Source organism: Rhipicephalus sanguineus, chromosome 4, assembly GCF_013339695.2.
Source record: "Rhipicephalus sanguineus isolate Rsan-2018 chromosome 4, BIME_Rsan_1.4, whole genome shotgun sequence".
Classification (NCBI taxonomy): Eukaryota; Metazoa; Arthropoda; class Arachnida; order Ixodida; family Ixodidae; genus Rhipicephalus; species Rhipicephalus sanguineus.
In genome coordinates, this window is record NC_051179.1 from 7,108,216 (window position 1) to 7,127,798 (window position 19,583).

Below are 19,583 nucleotides of genomic sequence, written 5' to 3' on the forward strand. Positions count from 1 at the left end.
AAGTTTATTTTTGTATTTAGGCCGTGACAGTTTGAGTTGGAAAGTTACAATGGAATGATCACTCAAGCCTTGTAACACAGTTACATCATAAGCAAGATCGGGATGAGTTGTGAATATTAAATCAAGGGTATTAGCAGCAGAAAAAGTTGTTCTGGTGGGCTTTTTTGACAAGTTGTGAAAAAGAGAAAACGCCACAGTAATCTAGAAACTCTTGTGCGAGCATAGATGAAGGATTCATGCTGGGTGGATCGCACTCCCACATTACATTAGGGATATTAAAATTACCGAGCAGGAACAAAGGTAGCAAGGGGTAACCTGAAGTAATGCTGTTAGTTACATCATGTAGTGCGGTCACAAAGTTGTCTGAAAATGTGGGTGGCCGATAGCAAACTCCGGTAACAATATGCTGTTCACTACGTTTAAAAAGAAACTACGGTTTATGCGGGTATGGTTTAACGAGATTCCACTGTAATGCAAAACAGCCAGCAAAGAGCCGCATACATCGCCTTGTTTGTCATTGAGGCTAATAAAGTCGGTCATGTCGTGACATCTAGTTCGCTATACAACGCGAGATTGTCATACATGCATACCTGTGCAACCTGGTATATGCCATGCTAATGAAACATATATTCTGCTACATATATACGATGCTGACCTGCTATTTATGTTCGTCACGCACTCCTGTCATGCCATACCAATTTAGGTATATATCTAGTTAACAAAATACCCGCGAGTGCACCATGAGCGTGACGTCTAAATCGCACCCTACATGACATGCATGTCATGGTTTTCGAGTTCCGAGTTATCTTCATCACACAGTCATGTTGCGCAATACCAATTTTGGTGTATATCAAGCTAGCGAAACGGCCGTCAGCGCACCATGAGCATGGCACGTAAGTCATGCTTTACATGACACGCATGTCATGATTTTCGTGTTAACTGCTGTTATTTGTGTTCATCACACCGTCACGTCGCTCAATACCAATTTTGGTGTATATCAAGCTAGCGAAACGACCGCCAGCACACCATGAGCGTGGTGCGTGAGTTGTACTGTACGTGACATGCGTGTCATGATTTTCATGGTAACTCCTGTTATTTATGTTCATCACGCAGTCACGTCACGAGATACCAATTTTGGTGTATATCAAGCTAGCAAAACGGCCGCCAGCGCAGCATGAGCGTTTCACGTAAGCCATGCTGTACACGACATGTGTTTCATGATTTTCATGTTAACTCCTGTTATTTGTGTTCGTCAGACAGTCATGTCGCTCAATGCCAATTTTGGTGTATATCAAGCTAGCGAAACGGCCGCCAGCGCACCATGAGTGTGGAATGTAAATCATGCTGTACATGACATGCGTGTCATGATTTTCATGCTAACTCCTGTTATTTATGTTCGTCACACAATCATGTCGCGAGATACCAAATTTGGTGTATATCAAGCTAGCGAAACGGCCGCCAGCGCACCGTGAGCGTGGCATGTAAATCATGCTGTACATGACATGCGTGTCATGATTTTCATGTAAACTCCTGTTATTTGTGTTCGTGACACAGTCACGTCGTGCAATACCAATTTTGGTGTATATCAAGCTAGTGAAACGGCGGCCAGCACATCATGAGCGTGGCACATAAGTCGTGCTGTACATGACATGCGTGTCATGATTTTCATGTTAACTCCTGGTATTTATGTTTGTCACACAATCACGTTGCGAGATACCAATTTTGGTGTATATCAGGATAGCGAAACAGCCGCCAACGCACCGTGAGCGTGGAATCTAAATCATGCTGTACATGACATGTGTGTCATGATTTTCATGTTAACTCCTGGTATTTATCTTTGTCACACAATCACGTCGCAAGATACCAATTTTGGTGTATATCAAGATAGCGAAACGGCCGCCAACGCACCGTGAGCGTGGAATGTAAATCATGCTGTACATGACATGTGTGTCATGATTTTGATGTTAACTCCTGTTATTTGCGTTCGTGACGCAGTCACGTCGCGAGATACAATGTCACGTATCTCGGGAGCGCTTGCAATGTCGGAATGGAGTTGGGAGAGAGAGAGAAGAGAGACTCGGGAGAGACCGTGGTGGCACTGCAAACAAAACTTTATCTACCACACCACGGCACACAAAAATGAACACTCAAAATTTACAACAAAAAGTACCATTAGGAAATGCGACGCTATTGCGCAATCACTAACAGACAATTGCAAAACCTTCGAGTCATGCCTATCTCCTATCAACTCGATAGTCTGGCCACTATGGCATCTCAGTCACTCGCGATACTAATGGAGCGTTCTTACAGTTCGCGGTGTCCGCTGACTCGGTTGATGGTCCAAAGTCGACGTTCGGCCCCGTCGTCGCAGCTCCTCTCGACGTCTCCGGGCCGTCGCCGTCGATCAGACGCCTCGCTGATCGTCCTCCTCGCCGATGCTTCCTTCCTTTCGGAGAACACCGGTCTCTCCCATTTAGGCCTAACTGCCGGCCTCTCTTCAGTGCCACTGGCTCGAACTGTCGACGTGGCTCCGTGATTGTCGGTGGGTCGCCGTCGTCTTGCCGAGCTGTGGTAGTGCCGCAGGTGCCATGAGAACTGCGTGATGAGGCTGCCGCAATCCCGGGACGCCTCGCTCGGTAGACCCCGAGGTCGACGGCCACCCTCCCGGGGCATGCACAACGCTGCCTCCAGAACTCAGCCCTGCTGTTCCCGTCGCGGACGCGACGCTGGCCTGCACCCCCTTGCTCCTCGACGACTCCACCGAACAATGCCTGCTCGTTCCTCTGGGGTTCCGCACCTCAGTTCGGGTCGCGTGGCACGCACCTTTCGCCGGCCAATGGCTTGCGTCGACGTGGCGGGGGTGCACACCATCGGGTACTTTTCCATTCCCCGCACACCATCGACGCCTTGCGCTGTCCGGCACGCGCGCCGTGCCCCTTTACTCATGACATACAAATATCGGTGTATATCAAGCTAGCGAAACGGCCGCCAGCGCACCATCAGCGTGGCACGTAAATCATGCTGTACATGACATGCTTGTCATGATTTTCATGTTACCACTTGTTATTTGTGTTGGTCACACAGTCACGACGCGCGATATCAATTTTGGTGTATATCAAGCTTGCAAAACGGCTGCGAGCGCACCATGAGCGTGGAATGTAAATCATGCTGTACATGACATGCGTGTCATGATTTGCACGTTAGGACCTGTCACTTAGGTTCATCATACACTCTTGTCACGCCATACCAATTTTGGTATATATCAAACTAATGAAACGACCGCAAGAGCACCAAAACAGTGGCATGTAAATTATGTCGTTCATGACATGGATATCATGATTTTCATGGTATGACCTGTCATTTATGTTCGTCATGAAGTCGTGTTACACCATAACACTTTTGGTGTACATCCTATTAACAAAACGGCCAGGAGAGCACAAAGTCGTAGGTGGCTAGATAGATGGATAGACGGATAGATACGCTCAAAGTCGCAGAAGTTCGCTAAGAAATGCTTCGCATTTAAAAGGGAAGGGAGTGTTGGAGGAGGTTGGCTTTTTGAGACTAGCTAATAGACTTCATGTTGTGCCCAGAAATACAATCGATCGAAAAGAAAAAGAACCTGGCTTTCGCCTTGGAGTCATCTTAGGGGAAGGCATTAGGAACAGTGTGACTTTAGCAGCAAGACATGTTGTACGTTGCGGCGTTTGTCTGCCGGGTCAGCTGGTAACCACATACTGTAGATGTATTTAGAGCATGATTTCATGAAGTACAATTTTATTGATCCAGTGTTCTGTTTATTTGCTAGTGTCGAACATAATTGCTTAAGAGGTTGTTCCAGAACACTCAACTGCATGACGCCCTTATTTTTGCATATTAAGTGAAATATAAATGCTCCTGAGGTGATTTTTTCTGAGATTTGGAATGAATTGAAATATTTCTTGCTTTGCATAAGAATCCCATAAAATTAGTCAGGTGCTTGAATGTAAATGCAACTTACTTCTCCAGTGTACTCCTGGATGTGAAATTAGCTGCTCCAGAATGCTCCCAGATGCAAAATTACCTTCTCCAAAGTGCTCCAAAATGGAAATTTTTGCTGCTCCAAAGTGCTCTGAAATGAAAATTTTGCTGCTCCAAAAAGCGCTCCAAATCAGATGTCTTCGGTAGCATCATTGTGTAAGCAAAATCTTTTAATAGCTTGATACGTGTTCTATCCCAGCAGAACGGAATATAGAAAAGGTGATTCCACTTCATTAAACAAGTAACAAGCACTCTGCAATCATTTACAGCATTCCATATAAACTTTTTGAGCAAGTACAGCTCAGACCATTCGTAACATAACTTCTTCCAGTGCAGAACTGGCTATGAAGCGGTTTTTTCTGACTCCCGTGTACCCTACCATAGAACTCCATGTATACGCATACTGCTTACTGTTAAAACCTTACTGCTTATTGTTACTGTAAAAAATGGTTACAACTTGGCTGCCGGAAAATTCTCAGAGAAGCGAGGGAGTGATCGTGAAGTGGCTGCAGGGAGAGCAACGGTGTGAGGGGGTAGCGTTCGTTTAGGCGACGGAGAAGCTCTGGCTGCTTGTGAGGCACCCGCTCTTGTCCTGTGCCGCTCTTGTGCCTGCGTGCTGCTGCTGTGGTTTAGCTCTTCACTTTTCTGCTTGGGCATCATCATGGAGTGCAGATATTGTGTGTGCAGCCTGGATTCCCCCGCAAATGACAATGCTTTAAGACGTGATCGAGCCTTTGCCACGAGCAGGATAGTTGCTGCAGCTGTTCCCTCAACTTTGAACTGAAACTGTGAACTGTGAACTGAAACTGGTACTGAACTGCACGTGGAGTTTAGCTTGTGAGTGCGATCTTTTATACACCCATCTCTGTGTTGTCTTTGGCAAGCTCCCCACGATGGCATGCAAAGCTGCAACCCGCACACTCGGCCTCGTCGGTCGAGCGGTTATTGCACTCTCGGCCTCGATGAGGCAGCGTGCTGCCTTGTTGGTAGTGGCCAGGGATGATCAAAGCTACGGTTTGGCAGCGAAATGTTTTGCACTTCTTACAATTGGATGGGGTGACTTGCATCTGCAACGAAAATGAGGGCATGCATGTGCAACACGAGTGGTGATTCAATTTCGCCACTGTTTTCAGCATTGCGCACATGATGGGAAAATCGAAAGCCTGTGGAATGTAAATTACCGTTCGATGTATAGTTTCTGTGCAGTGTGGTACCGCGACGAAGTCCGCATAATCGAGGAGTTCCCAGAATTTAGCGGTGACATTACATTAAGGTGCTTCTTTCTTTTTTTTTTCTTTTTTTTTTCCTGCATTAATTATGTCGGTACCGTAGGTCCGCGAACGTTGATCTTTCAACACTTGCAAATTTAAGAGGATGAAAATCTACACCCAAGTCGCATGTCTCGGTAGTCGGAGTTGCGTGGATGCTTTGCCCATGCACAGCCTGTGAAAAAACGTTTTGGTTATAACGTGGTGCTGCTTATAGTCTGGGATATTTGCAACTCCGGTGACTAAAGTTATAAGCGGTCTATGCTGACCTTGCTGACCATCTCATATCCTATTTCTTTTTCATGCGCTCTCAGCATGGCTTTCACAAAACTTATTCATGCGAAGCACAAGTAACATCATTTACACACCAATTAAATGCCATTCTCATTTTGTTGATTGTGTAACTATAGATTTTTCCAAATTGTTTGGCAAAATGTATAAATTATGCCAACTTAAGCTAGGTCCATATTTAAACTTTTTTAGCATGCACAAAAGGTAAGGACAAGAAAGGGACACGTGAGCGCTTAACCTAGGTCCCTAACTTCTTACTTGACTTGAATGCTTGTTGTCCAGTCGTTCCCAGTATGCTTCTCCTAACAACATTGACCCTACTCTCCAGTCAAGTTTTCTCGGGTGTTCCACAAGGCTCTGTTAGAACTTGTATTTTATCGGATATTCATCTTTTTGCTGACGTCTGTGTGTAATATTTACAGAAATAACTTCTAACAATGATGCTGTCACGGATTGGGGTGGTTGCGGGTGATGGACTTGGACAAGACTCGGAAAATAGAACAAAACATTTATTAAAGAAAACCCACGGCATTCAAAAATACACAGATGTACAAGAAATTTAAGCTGCAAACAAACTCCAACTAGTCTCCAACTGTATCGCTCATAACTAGACTGTCCTATTCCTTGTCTGGATACTCTAGAGGCATTGATGTGTTGAGCCGCTCTTACTTGAAAACGCAGACTCGGAACGGCATCTAAGTCCCATCTGATGCCCACGTAGTCCGGTCGTTCCTTTTCATCTAGAGATGCCCTCGCAGACCTTGGAGTCCACCCTGTAGTCCGACGAGTCAGTCGTAGCTTGTACAAGCAAGCAGTCTGCTGCCCTGACTGCTAGACCTGTTAGGCCTAACGTCGTCATCGGCTCGTTCACCTGGCGTGCCGTTGCACCGCTGACGTGGCGCTTGGGGATTGCCTTTGGCGGCCTGCTGCACAAGGGGGCTTGCGCCAGAAGCGCTCGTACTTGCGGTACGCAGTAGCTGCATCTCCGAGGAGCCTTGCTCGAATGCCGTCAAGTTCGCTGGCCGCACCTCGGGACGCCCGCTTCACCGGCCGCAGACCCGAACGCCTTTCGCTTCTGTCGCCAGTGCATCTGCTAGCGATGCAACTTTCCGCTGCTGAGCCCTTTTAGACAATCCCAGCTCACTCATCTTCGTGTTCCTTCACGACTCGGTTCACATGCCGCGGACCCTAGAATTTTTTCATGCACACGCTCGTGCCAACTCAAACACTTCGTCGTCTTTCTGCCTCCGTGGGGCTCTTACTCACGACAGATGCAGCCATTCTCCAATCTGACCTTAACACTATAAATGCCTGGTGCAACACCGCTTATAGTGCGGATATTCGCACTCTAAATGGTGTCACCCCAAATTCTTTTGGTGTAACACATGGCAGATGGAAATAAGTACAAGCAAATCCAGAGCAATGTGCATTACTTAGCCTACTAACAGTCCACCAGCCTATTATATCGCTGATATCCCTCTTGATTGTGTTTCATCCTACAGATATCTTTGTTTACACGTTTCATCTTACCTTACCTGGAACCATGCACATTGCATACTTGACAAACAAAGCTAATGTAATGTAATGTAAGAAAATGTAATGTTTATTAGACTGCTATAAAAGCAGAGCCAACACTGCAACCACCGACGTTAATCTGTTAGGACGCCTGTATCATAGGAGTACATATGTAGTGTTTATTGCTTTCTTGTAAAATTAGATAGCCAGCACCACAACCACAATTGACGTTGCACCGATATTATGCCTGCATAGGCTGTTTTTTTCAAACCACTTTATAGACCTGGCGTGGCTCGATGGTAGAATACCTGACTGCCACGCAGAATGCTTAGGTTCAATTCCTGCTGGGGTCCTAATTTTTATTCTTTTCATTGGTCAAGTCAACGCTGCCGATGTCAGTTTCTCTTAACGCTGTCGCATTTAAATTACCAATGTCTGTTTTCGCCGTTCCTGGGTAGATATAAACTGTCAATCACCTATGGCGCACACCCGTACACCATGGTCCGTGGTAAACAGGTATGTGCCACACGTGTCTGGAGGAAAGGGTTTGACGACGTACGCTACTGGATTTTCACGTTATTCATGTCATGGCCCGACAGTCACATTCGTCAAATCTTCTTACCCCCCCCTATGCCAATTTTGGTCTACACCAAGTTAAGGAGGCGATCATGAGAGCACCCAGATGGTAGATGGCTAGATAGATGGCTAGATAGACGGACAGACGGGCGTGCGGGCGCGGGCGGGCGGGCGGGCGGGCGTGCGGGCGGGCGGGCGGGCGGGACTGGACGGGACAGGACGGGACAGATGAAGATATGAAGATATATGATAGATAGATGGATAGATAGATAGATAGATACGCAGATAGAAACGCTCAAAGTTCCAAAGATTCGCTAAGAAATGCTTCGCATTTAAAAAATGGTCGGTGCATGCAGTGAAGTAAGCTTACAGGAATAGACCATGGCGCTATGGAGGCTCACAAGAGGCGCAGGTGCAGGTGGTGTTCTACTGCTAGAAATGATGTGCACACAACTTTCTGTTGTACAACTTGAGAAGTGATACTCTGTGCCACTTGCTTCGGCCGTTTCATCCCAAATGCCCGTTGATGAAATCGCGAGATGGTGCGTTCATAAGACAGTGGGACAATGTTTTCCCACGTTTTGAAAACACTCTCATGAGTCAGTGGGACATGCGTGTTCCACTTTTTTTCAGTAAACTATTAGCTTGATTTTGATGAAATTTGTTTTATACTATTTCTTCGTAGTTTATATCAGTATACCACAGCCGGTTTTTATATCATCGTGTCAAAAATATAGGCAAACCTACAAAGGGTTAAAGTTTGTGCAAACATACAGCAATGGGCCCTTAACACAACTAGTGCATTTAGAAATGTTTAGCTCCATATGTTATTCCTTTCCAGCCCTTGAAAATGAATTCAAGGTGTATTCTCTTCTCCATGTGGCGACAATGGGCAGTGCCTCTGCTGTCTTGCATGTATTCTTTTGGTTCTCCTCTGGTCACGTGAGTGGCCCAGGGTGACAAATTCTTCAATGGCAGTAAACCATATTCTTGGAACAATGCAATCAGGGCTTGGATATCGCGTATTGAGCTGCAAGATGAACATTGTGGCTACAGTTTCTGCAGTTCTACAGGATGCGAGCTTTGTCTTAGGGAACAAAAGCCAGATCTTGGCTGTTCAGTGATTTTGCAGCATCTTGCATTGTTTTTTGCAGAGAGTGAATGGATGGCTTTTCATTTGTGAGGTGCTTATATATGAAATGTCCAGCCAACTCCTGTGCCATGGTCAGGATTCGAGTGTCATTTAGTGCGGGCTTTCCAGGGGCTTCGGCTCGACTGTGCTCACACCAGGAAGTCTCTCTTGGACAGAATTTGGGCCTCTAATGATGACAAATGAAAGTAGGATGTCCAGATGGCGCAGTACATTTTGTGGACATTTTATGTTATTGATTAGTATTGCAATGAGATGATGATTTTGCAGCTTTTATATTGTTTCATATTTTTACTTATTTCCACTGAGAAGTAGTGGTGGCAGTTTGCGAAGTGCCATGTCTGGGCACTTGGCCACATGCTTCATGCGTTCCTCTTTATCCTCAACTTGACCATACGCATGCGGCCTCAGTGATTGGTGCTGCTGAGGCCATAGTGCCTTTGGCTGAATCACATCAGTTGTTCACCACTTTCTTTTTGGAATTCAGCCTTCGTATTTGGGGAAATAAAAGTTTAACGGTGAACAATAATTTTGCTAGTAAAATGTAAAAAGTGGTAGTTTTGACACACAAAAAAAATGTGATTTTTTTAGAAGCCTCTCTGTATTAAAGAACTAAATATTTGCTCTATATGTGAGAGACATAAATATTTGCTTTTGGAAATGTGGGACTGGTGACTGCTCCAAAAGGCTGATTTGCTGCTGCTGCTCCAAAGTGGAATTTTATCTGCTCTAGAAGCTGCGCCAAAATGGCTTCGTTCAATCACAATACTGCTGTGGTAATTCACCGTTTTATTGAAATTAAGATGACTCCCTTAGGCGGCATGTGGCTCCCTCGAACCCCATGTATCATCACTGTTATGCCGCGTGAAGTGCCTGTACAGGTTTCTACAGCATTGTTGTCGTTGTGCAGGACTATGTGGATCATGATGCGTCGAGAAAAGCGGGACCGGCGGCACTTCAAGCGAATGCGCTTTCCCCCCTTCGATGATGAGGAGCCTCCACTGGACTACGCTGACAATGTGCTGGATGTGGAACCCCTGGAGGCCATCCAAATGGACTTGGACAGTGACGAAGACTCGCCTGTGTGCAAATGGTTTTATGACCACAAGCCACTTGCAGAGACCAAGTGCGTATCTTCGTGATGACATTTTTTTTTTGTTCGCATGATCCGAGTACACTTGAAAAGCGACCAGGTGTCAGGTTAGTCTTGGCAACAGTGCATATCTACATGTTATTCTTCTTCAAAATGCAAGAAGTTTCATCGATATTTGTCCAGAAGTTGCTAAACAAAATGAATTTTTTAGCACCTGGAGCAGCTAAATAGTTGTCATCAGATCATCGCGTTGAATGGAAAAAGACGGTGGAGATGGTAAATGCTGTTGCCTTTATTTAGGAGGTATGATTTGCATATGTCTGCTGTGTTTGCTTGCTGCAACATGAATAATAAGTACATTCAAGCATCATTATAACAGTATGATATATAATGAAATAATAGATATCATGAATTAAAGGGACTGTCTACCGTCCTTCGTCGCTTTTCTGTTTTGTACCGCAATAGAAAGCGTACCGTCTGAAGTGTCCAGCGGCTTTGCAGCGGTTTCTCTGGAAACTGAGTAGAAATTTTTACAACAGAATTTTTCGATCTGCGTTCGGTCTTCTTTTATTGGCGTGAAACATGCCCACAACACATTCGTGGATGCGACGATTGTATTCCCGGTAAAAATTAAACCTGAGAGCACATACGTGGCACAATTATGTACGCGTTCTTAAAATGGACGGAGGCGGTCTGTGCTTAATGTCACAAACTGCGCCGTGACGTTTTATCACATGAGCCGGGATGCCGTTTGAATTTTAATAGTGGTGGAGACATGAATTGCTTGAAACACGTAGTGGCTAGCGTCACCACTAAACGTTTCGCAAAAACTGCGACATCGCCTAGCGCCATTTCAAGACATTAATCGCAATGATTTGTTTCAGTCTTTCCGCATTCCAAATTGAACCTTTGAAAAGTAACACCGACACATTTTGGTACTCAGTGATAATAGTCAAACATTTCTCGACATGTTAATACAGTCAAACCTCATTACAACGAACACCACATTAACGAACATTTCAGAATAACGAACTTTTAAGAAATCCCTTGCTGACTGCTTATTGTTTCAATGTAAAAATATTTCACCACTACGAACTTCAGAATAACGAACATTTCAGAATAACGATCGTTATTTAATTCCCGTGTCATTGTCACGTATCTCGGGAGCGCTTGCTAAGCGGAATGGAATTGGGAAAGTGAGAGAGGCGGGAGACCATGGCGTCACGGCAAACACACTTTATAAAACACAACACTGCAAACAACAAAATTAACACACTAAATAATTAGCAGTAACATATGCAAAAAATGCCCAGTTGTACAAAAGCGCACAACCAACGCCTCTAACTAGGCTCGACTCTAATGGCACGAAAGTCTGGCCACTATGGCATCTCGGTCTAGCTACGCGAATAGAACGTTCTTACTTCGCGTGAGTCCGTCGCCCCGCTTCTGTGCCAAAGTCGACGCTCTGTGGCTCTGTGCCGTCGACGCTGCTCCTCGACGTCTGAGAGTTGCTGTCGTCGAAGCTGCCGCCTCGCTAGTCGTCCTCGTCGCTGACCCTTCGGTCTTTCTTCGAGAACGTCGTCTCGTCCGGTTAGGCCTAACCCTCGGCCTATCCTCTTGGTGCCACCGGGTCAAACTGTCGACGTGGCTCTCCGGTGATTGTCGGTGGATTGCCGTCTCGTCGAGCTGTGGTAGTGCCGTAGGTGCCCTGCGAACTGCTGGATGAGGCTGCTGCAAGCTCGGGGAGCCTCACTTGGATGACGCCAAGGTCGACGGCCACCCTCCCGAGCTTCTCGCCGCTGCCTCCAGAACGGGGCGGGGCCCTGCTGCTCCCGTCGCGGGTGCGACGCTGGCTTGCACCACCTTGCTCCTCGACGACTCCACCGAACAATGCCTCCTTGTTCTTCCGTGGTCTCTCACCTCGGCTCGGGTCGCGTGGCACGCGCCTTTCTCCGGCCAATGGCGTGCGTGGACGCGGTGGGGTTGCACACCATCGGGTACTTTTCCATCCCCGCACACCATCGCTACCTTCTGCCCTCCTGCACGTGCCTCGTGCCCCCTTTACTCATGACAGTCATCTTAACAACACCTCAGTACTACGAACTTATATCCAGAAATGCGAGGATTCTTAGATTTCAGTGTATCGGTCATGGCAGTCGGGGCTGTAAGCTAGCAGACGACGCAGCGCGAAGAGCGGACGCCCTCCCGCAAAAACCTGAGATGGCGCGGGAGGAGAAGGACGCGGGCGGAGAACTCTTTTTTTTCTTTTTCTTCCCCTCCATTGCGGAGGTGACAACACATCAGGTTTTGTAAGCGGAGTGCCGGGGAACATGGGCTCGGAAAACCTGAGACGGTGCGGGAGAAGAAAAAAAAGTACAAATAGCCACCGCTTTTCTTTTTTTCCTGCATCACATTTTACTTGCTTGCTTTATCAGTTGTTCGTGTGCTGTCACCTGTATCAACTGTATCAGTCTTGTGCGTATTTTATTGTATTGGAAGTGCGTCCCGGCGTTCGTGTTGCCCTGAGTTCAAGAACTCCTCCTACGGCGAAGAAGCGGAAGTAGTTTTCTTTGAGTGAGAAAGTAGACATTCTTCGTGAAATAGAAGACTGGAAGAAACAAGCCGTCATGGCTAAAGAACGTGGAGTGGCGCGGTCGACGATCGCCACGATTCTCAAAGATAAAGGATTGCAGCGATGACACGGACGACGATGTCACGGTAGCACCCGAAGATCGCGACGAGTCCGTGTTGGCCACGGATCCGTTGGACTACTTGAGGAAACTCCGCATATTCATAGAAAAAAGTGGCACAGTGACCGAAGCGGCGCATAAAAATGTGGACAGTCTAGAATCGTTCGTGACGCAGAGTTTGTGCTGCACGCGTCTGTCACGTGTTATCTCGGGGGTGCTTGCAAAAACGGATCGGGAGAGAGTGTGAGACGGGCACAGGAGACCGTGGTAGGGCGGGCAAAAAACAACAAAGTTTATAATGAGCAAAAAGGTAACATCAAGAAAAAAGCATTAAGAACACTGAACAATATAACAAAAAACCTATTTACATTCTTGCGACATCTCAGTTCATGCCCAGAACCGAAATTAACTAAATAAAACGTTTTAGCTATGCTTAGCTATGTGTCTTCAACTCAGTCTGGCCACTATGGGCCTTGTGACAATCGAACGTTCTTACAGATCGTCGCGACGACTCGAAGTTCCCGTTGCGTCAATCTCTCGTCGAGACCGTCGTCGACGTCCTCAGTAGGCCTCCGAGTTCATCGTCGGTTGCCTTCGTCCAGCCCGCTGCTTGCTCTCGTCGCGTGCGTCCCCAGTAGTCTTCTCCTTCCTCGGTCCGTCGAGGTTACGCCTAACTGGGCCTTGGTCCCTTGCTTCAGGACTCCACAGGTGACGGGCGTCTCATTGACTGCACTGTGCTCTGCGGCCGTCCTGCCGAGAAGAGAAGGGCTGCTGGCGATCCCGGAACTGCCGTATTAAGGGGCGACGTGTCCGGGCAGCCTCGCTTGGAGCCTTCCAAGGTCGACGGCCACTCCCCAGGCCTTGCGTTCTGCCACCTCCACAACCGAGTACCAGCCGCTTTCGCCGCGGGTGCGACGCTTGCTCCTTCCTCGATCTTCTCCGTCCGGCGTCCCACAGCACAGTGCCACGATCATCCTTCGTCGTTCACCATCATGGCTCGGGTCGCATGCCACGAGCCCCTCTCTGGCCAATCCTCTACGTCGACGTGGCTGTTGCGCGTGCCATCGGGTGACTTTGCTTCTCGCGCACCGTCGCCACGCTTCCACGTTCTGCACGTGCCTCGTGCCCCTCCTTTACTCATCACAGTGTCAAAAAAACGATCATGGACTATTTCAAATAAACGTGCCTTGTCTGACGTTCACGTGTGCATTGTTTTGAGAAACGAGTTCAAGGACGTACCGTTGCAGAGGTAGGACGTTTGTGTTACTGAAATTTTATTGTTATGGTAAACTTTTGGGCTTTCACTATAACGACCTTTCAGAATAACGAACATTTTTCCGCGGTCCCCTGAAGTTCGTTATGCCGAGATTTCACTGTAACGCTTCTCAACCTATTATATGGTTCCCAAGCAGACATCAAAATCGTGATGCAGGCTTCGACTTCGCTCATTGGCTGTTTGCTTCCTCTCATTCTCGCTAACCAGTTTGTGACGTTAAGCACGGACCACCTCCGTCCGTTTTAAGAACACGTACATGATCGCGCCAGTGATTTCTGTAGGATTACTTTATTTTCACTGAACACTATTGTAATGAATGTAACTGTCGTTTTCAGCGCGCTAGTGGTTAAATGACGCCTTATTAAAGGATTACAGCACACTTGTTTTGCTGTAATCGCAGTCTGTGCGTTTATTTTGGCACTGATGCCACAATCCAAGCCAGTTCGAATAATCAAAAAGGGACAATAAATGCACGCCTTCACAACGCAGCACATGTGAAATATCCTCGATATCCTAACAACAATACAGCGGCCCACTATGACCAGCGCTGAGAGCCGCATGGTATTGCGCATGAGTTGAAGGAGACGAAATCGAAGACGGCGTCGCAAGCACTGGGGCCGTATTCTCAAAAGGCGACAATCGCAAAAGTATCGCTTTTGGTGCGTACTGATTGGCTATTGTGATGAGTAAAGGAGGGGCACGAGGCGCGTGCCGAACGTGGAAGCGCGGCGACGGTGCGCGAGAAGCAAAAAGTCACCCGATGGCACGCGCACCAGCCATGTCGACGCAGAGGATTGGCCAGATAGAGGCTCGTGGCATGCGACCCAAGCCGTGATGGTGAACGACGAAGGATGATCGTGGCACTGTGCTGTGGGGCGCCGGACGGAGAAGATCGAGGAAGGAGCAAGCGTCGCACCCGCGGCGAAAGTGGCTGGTACTCGGTTCTGGAGGTGGCGGAACGCAAGGCCCGGGGAGTGGCCGTCGACCTTTGAAGGCTCCAAGCGAGGCTGCCCGGACGCGTCACCCCTCAATACAGCAGTTCCGGGATCGCCAGCAGCCCTTCTCTTCTCGGCAGGACGGCTGCAGACCACAGTGCAGTCAAGGAGGTGCCCGTCACCTGTGGAGTCCTGAAGCAAGGAATCAAGGCCCAGTTAGGCCTAACCTCGACGGACCGAGGACGGAGAAGACTACTGGGGACACACGCGACGAGATCAAGCGGTAGGCTGGACGAAGGCGACCGACGATGAACTTGAAGGCCTACTGAGGATGTCGGCGACGGTCTCGACGAGAGATTGACGCAATGGGAACATCAAGTCGTCGCGATGAGTTGTAAGAACATTCTATTACCGCAAGGCCCATAGTGGCCAGACTGAGTTGAAGAGACGCGTCTAAGCCTAGCTAGAACGCATTGTTGAGCTAGTTGCAGTTCTGGATATGAACTGAGATTTTTGGAAAATGTAAATAGGTTTTGGTTTGAATTATTCAGTGTCGTTAACGCTTTTTTATGTTATCTTTTTCCTCATTATAAACTTTGTTTTTGCTGTCCTACCACGGTCTCCTGTGCCCGTCTCACTCTCTCCCGATCCATTATTGCAAGCACCCCCGAGATAATCGTGACAGCTATTGACCAAAACAGGAAAAGTGAGGGTGCCATCTAGTATTTCTGTCGACGTGACTGTGCTCAACGGCGCTCCTGCAATGCCTGGAATAAACGAACACACCTTATCATCATCAGTTGGTGGTGAAGACTAGCATTTCAGTGACGTAGGCGGTATCTTCTAGTGTTCAGTGCTCGGTGGATGTACGCAGCATTTTTTTGCGCTGAAGCTTTCAGCGAGCATTACCTTAGGATGTTATAAGTACTCGTTCTTTGCCAGCGCCTGTTTTTTCGTGGTTTGAACGCCCCAGGAACATGAACCGTGCGTTGCTCGCGTGGCTTATCGCGAGCCGGCAGCATGCTGAGATGTTGAGACGATATTGCTGCGGCGGCACACTACAGCTGAACTCTCCGAGTACGCCGTGTTAAACTCTCAACGAAATTACATTTCACGCAAAATTGCATTCTTTAAATATTATACTGTGCATTAAACAATCGCACAAAAAACGTTGAAAGCACTTTCAACATGTCCTATATATGAAGTAGCCACAGCCAAGCCTGGCCACTGCGTAGAAGCCACCATACGCTCGAAAACGCTGCACTCGGGTCACTCTGCGCTCTTACAGTACACTCACTCCTGTGTTTTGAGACATTCGTATCACCAACGGCCGGTGCAACAATGACGTCAGAGGCAAGGGTTTCTTCAGTTATTGGAACTCATCAGATTCTACGTCACCAAACGCGATACTATCGCCTTTTGTGATCGTTTGAGAATACGGGCCCTGGGCGCCTTTTTGGATGCGTGAGAAAAAAAAAGGAAAAAGTTACTCTCTGACGCAACCGAAAGCTGCCTCAAGTGCGTAAAATACAATTTCAAGTTATACATGTTTGTTTTTAAGGGGGGACATGCCTTTCGTATCGCGCAAAATAGCAAAAAAAAAAAATCGATTTTTTGAAAATTACATCTACAGTTTCTGTAGCCCTTTTTCTATCTGATTCCAAAATATCTTCACTGAAAACCACCTAGAAGTGCTTTAAAAAATTTGTTGCACGTGCTGAGGTGGCGAAAATTATTGTGGAGATCGCAAAGGAACAGTGCTTTTCAAAAAATTCTAGCTCCACAATGGTACAACCGGGCACCGCCATTTTGAGCTCTTCGCAAAGAGCAACAAGAGCTTGATTTGGGCGAGTTGGTTCATGCTGAATATCGTGGGTACAGCGCAACATCAGAAGGAAAAGAAAACGACACACTGGAAAGAGCGCTGACTTTCAACTAGACTTTATTGAAGGTGCTCCGGCCGCTTTTATACATGGTGCAGCTACCGTGCGCATGCTCTATAACACGTGTGATTCTATGTATGATTACGCTAAGAAAAGAATATTCTATATCGGATAAGTGAAGAGAAGGCGTACTAATGCACTGATCCGAGGCCTTCCTGATTTATCTTAGTTCGACAACCATCAACCACTATGGGCAATTCTTAATCCAACGCAACGGCATATGTATAGGTTCATCACTAGCCCCACTTCTTTGTGACATCTTTTTATTCGTAATAGACAACCGCATTTCTGCGAGCCTTGCATGTGTGCCTGTACGCCGAGTGCATCGTTATGTTGACGACTACCTTGTGCTTGTTGAAGAGAGCGGACAAATGTGTTTTAATGATAAAGTTACGGCCGTACTCAATGTCTTCAAAGAGCACTCATGGGGGCTCAATTTCACATTTGAATTGCCAAAAGACAAGTGCATACAATATTTAGACGTTCTCATTTCATTCTCTGACAATAGGCATACTTGCTGGTGCTATCAACCTAGGAGCGCTAAGAATGTCCTCCCTTTTGACAGTGGCCATTCAAAGGTAATCAAAAGAGGCATTGCCACCACGTGTATTCAGGCCGCCCTTGATAAGTCGTGTGAGCACAAGGCTGAGGCTAGTCTCACTACGCAGATTGATAAACTAAAAGCTGCTGGCTACCCCAACAGCGTCGTCGTACCCGTTTGCGAAAGCCTCCTACAGAAAGTAAAGCGCCAAAACACGGGACCAAAGGGAAAACAAAAGGATCAAAGACCATTGCATGTCATACCCTATGTACATAAGGTGTCTCACAGCTTAAAGAAAATAGCAACCAGATATGATATTAATTTGTTGTTTTCCGCCCCGTGCAAGCTTTCAAAAGTGTGTGTCCTGAATTGCAAGAAGAATGATCGACCATGTAATATACGTCATGAGCACAGCTTCACAGAATGCCAATCAAATGTTGTCTATGAGATACCGTTAACCTGTGGAAAATTATATATAGGTCAAACAGGGCAATGTTTTAATGATCGAGCTAGGCAGCATGCATACAACGTCAAAAATGGGTATGGTAGCCATATGACCATACATTGCAAGGAATGCAAGTGCAGTCCTGTATTCCATAAGACAAGGTTTCTGAAAAAAGCAAAAACGAAGCATGAAAGAGAAATTATAGAAGCGTTTTTTATCAGGAAGGCCTCGGATCAGTGCATTAGTACACCTTCTCTTCACTTATCCGATATAGAATATTCTTTTCTTAGTGTAATCATACATGGAATCACACGTGTTATAGAGCATGCGCAAGGTAGCTGCACCATGTATAAAAGCGGCCGGAGCACCTTCAATAAAGTCTAGTTGAAAGTCAGCGCTCTTTCCTGTGTGTCGTTTTCTTTTCCTTCTGACGTTGCGCTGTACCCACGATATTCCGCAAAGAGCATTTCTTCGTTCTCAAATTCCCCGCCTCAGCAGGCTCCTCCCTTCGAAAGCAAGCGCACGGAAAGCAAATCTCTGATGGTCATTTCGAGGCCTCCGATTGGCCGCGTCTGCCATGCTGCTCCAGCACGCCTCGCCATTGGTCCGATGCTCTTTGCGAGAGGACAGTCGTCTGCTGCTTACGCATCACGATGTTACCTGATGTTACGACTATCGAAAATTGCGCTACTTAGTGACGCGTTCACTCTTGTTCTGTGTGCACTTGTCGACGATAATTTAGAATATGATTACCCTGTAGTTTGACAGCTGCAAGCGGCAGCTGTCAAACTACAGGGTATCAATGTACGATACAGGGTACAGGGTATCAATGTACGATAGACGATAGCGTGCCGCGCTCGTCGCGAACATCGCGGATGCGCATCTCGGGTAGAAGTTCAGCTTAGCACTTCGTACTCCGCGATGAATAACTTCGCGGGACTACTCTTTGTGCTCGCGATCGAACATGACGTGCTTTGAAACATCAGGCACCGCGGCCACGCACACCGCGACCGAGCTTACTGCTCGGAGTCGTGGCTAGGCCTAACTCCACTCATGGCGCTGGTTTACGAGACGAATCCGAACTTTGCGGGCAAGGACATCGCGCTAGCGGACAAGCCGCACTGTGCTTCGTTGCAAGCAACAAATCGCATCGTCCGCTGGCTCGTCGAAAGTGCGGATGGGCATTTTACGCATTGGCAGCGGACCTCCCGGCCAAGCTCGTAGCGCATTGACCGACCGCTCGGAACAGCGGCTAGCAATTTCGCGCGTCGGCGCCTCAAAATGCGAGACCAAGCACGTTACGGGCGCCGATTTTTCGTTGCTGCGGCTTGGAGCATTGTGCATTGTCACGGAATGCCACCAGCCAGCATATCGTGCGCCGACTTCCCGGACACTGCGGCCGAGTACATCGGCCAGGGTTGAGACAGCTGCGCATATTGCACATTTTGATACGATTCCGTTTTCCTGTGACAAGCTGCTATACAAGCACAAAAATTGCAAAAAAATTGCGTCGGACTGCGCTGAAACGGCCTGAAACGGCCTGAAACTGGAGGCGCCTGTCTCTTGCGAAGTGGTTGTTTCACTGGCTGCAGCTGGTGCTGCCGTCGATGCAAGCTGGGTCCCGTGGTTAGCCCTCACATGGTCAACATGCCGGTGCCATGTGGTTCCACCCTGCATTTGTATGAGCAGAAAGGAGGAGCTTGCAGGCGAGACCACTTGTCCAGCAGACCAAGTTGGGCCAGAACGGAAATTCCTGGCGAGACCCCTCTTCCCATTGACGAGACCCCTCTTCCTGAACAGAGGTGCCAACAACTTCATGTTGTAGTTAGGCATTTCTCCAACA

At 47.4% G+C, this 19,583-nt stretch overlaps 1 protein-coding gene across 1 annotated transcript in view; it reads left to right on the plus strand.

Annotated features, from left to right (window-relative positions):
* The window catches only part of LOC119389333 (pre-mRNA-processing-splicing factor 8), a 619,528-nt gene that overhangs the window by 110,163 nt on the left and 489,782 nt on the right, over nt 1-19,583 (plus strand). The window contains exon 5 of the mRNA XM_037656539.1: nt 9,728-9,943. Within this exon, the coding sequence (XP_037512467.1) occupies nt 9,728-9,943 (216 nt within the window). The remainder of the gene's footprint in view (nt 1-9,727; nt 9,944-19,583) is intronic.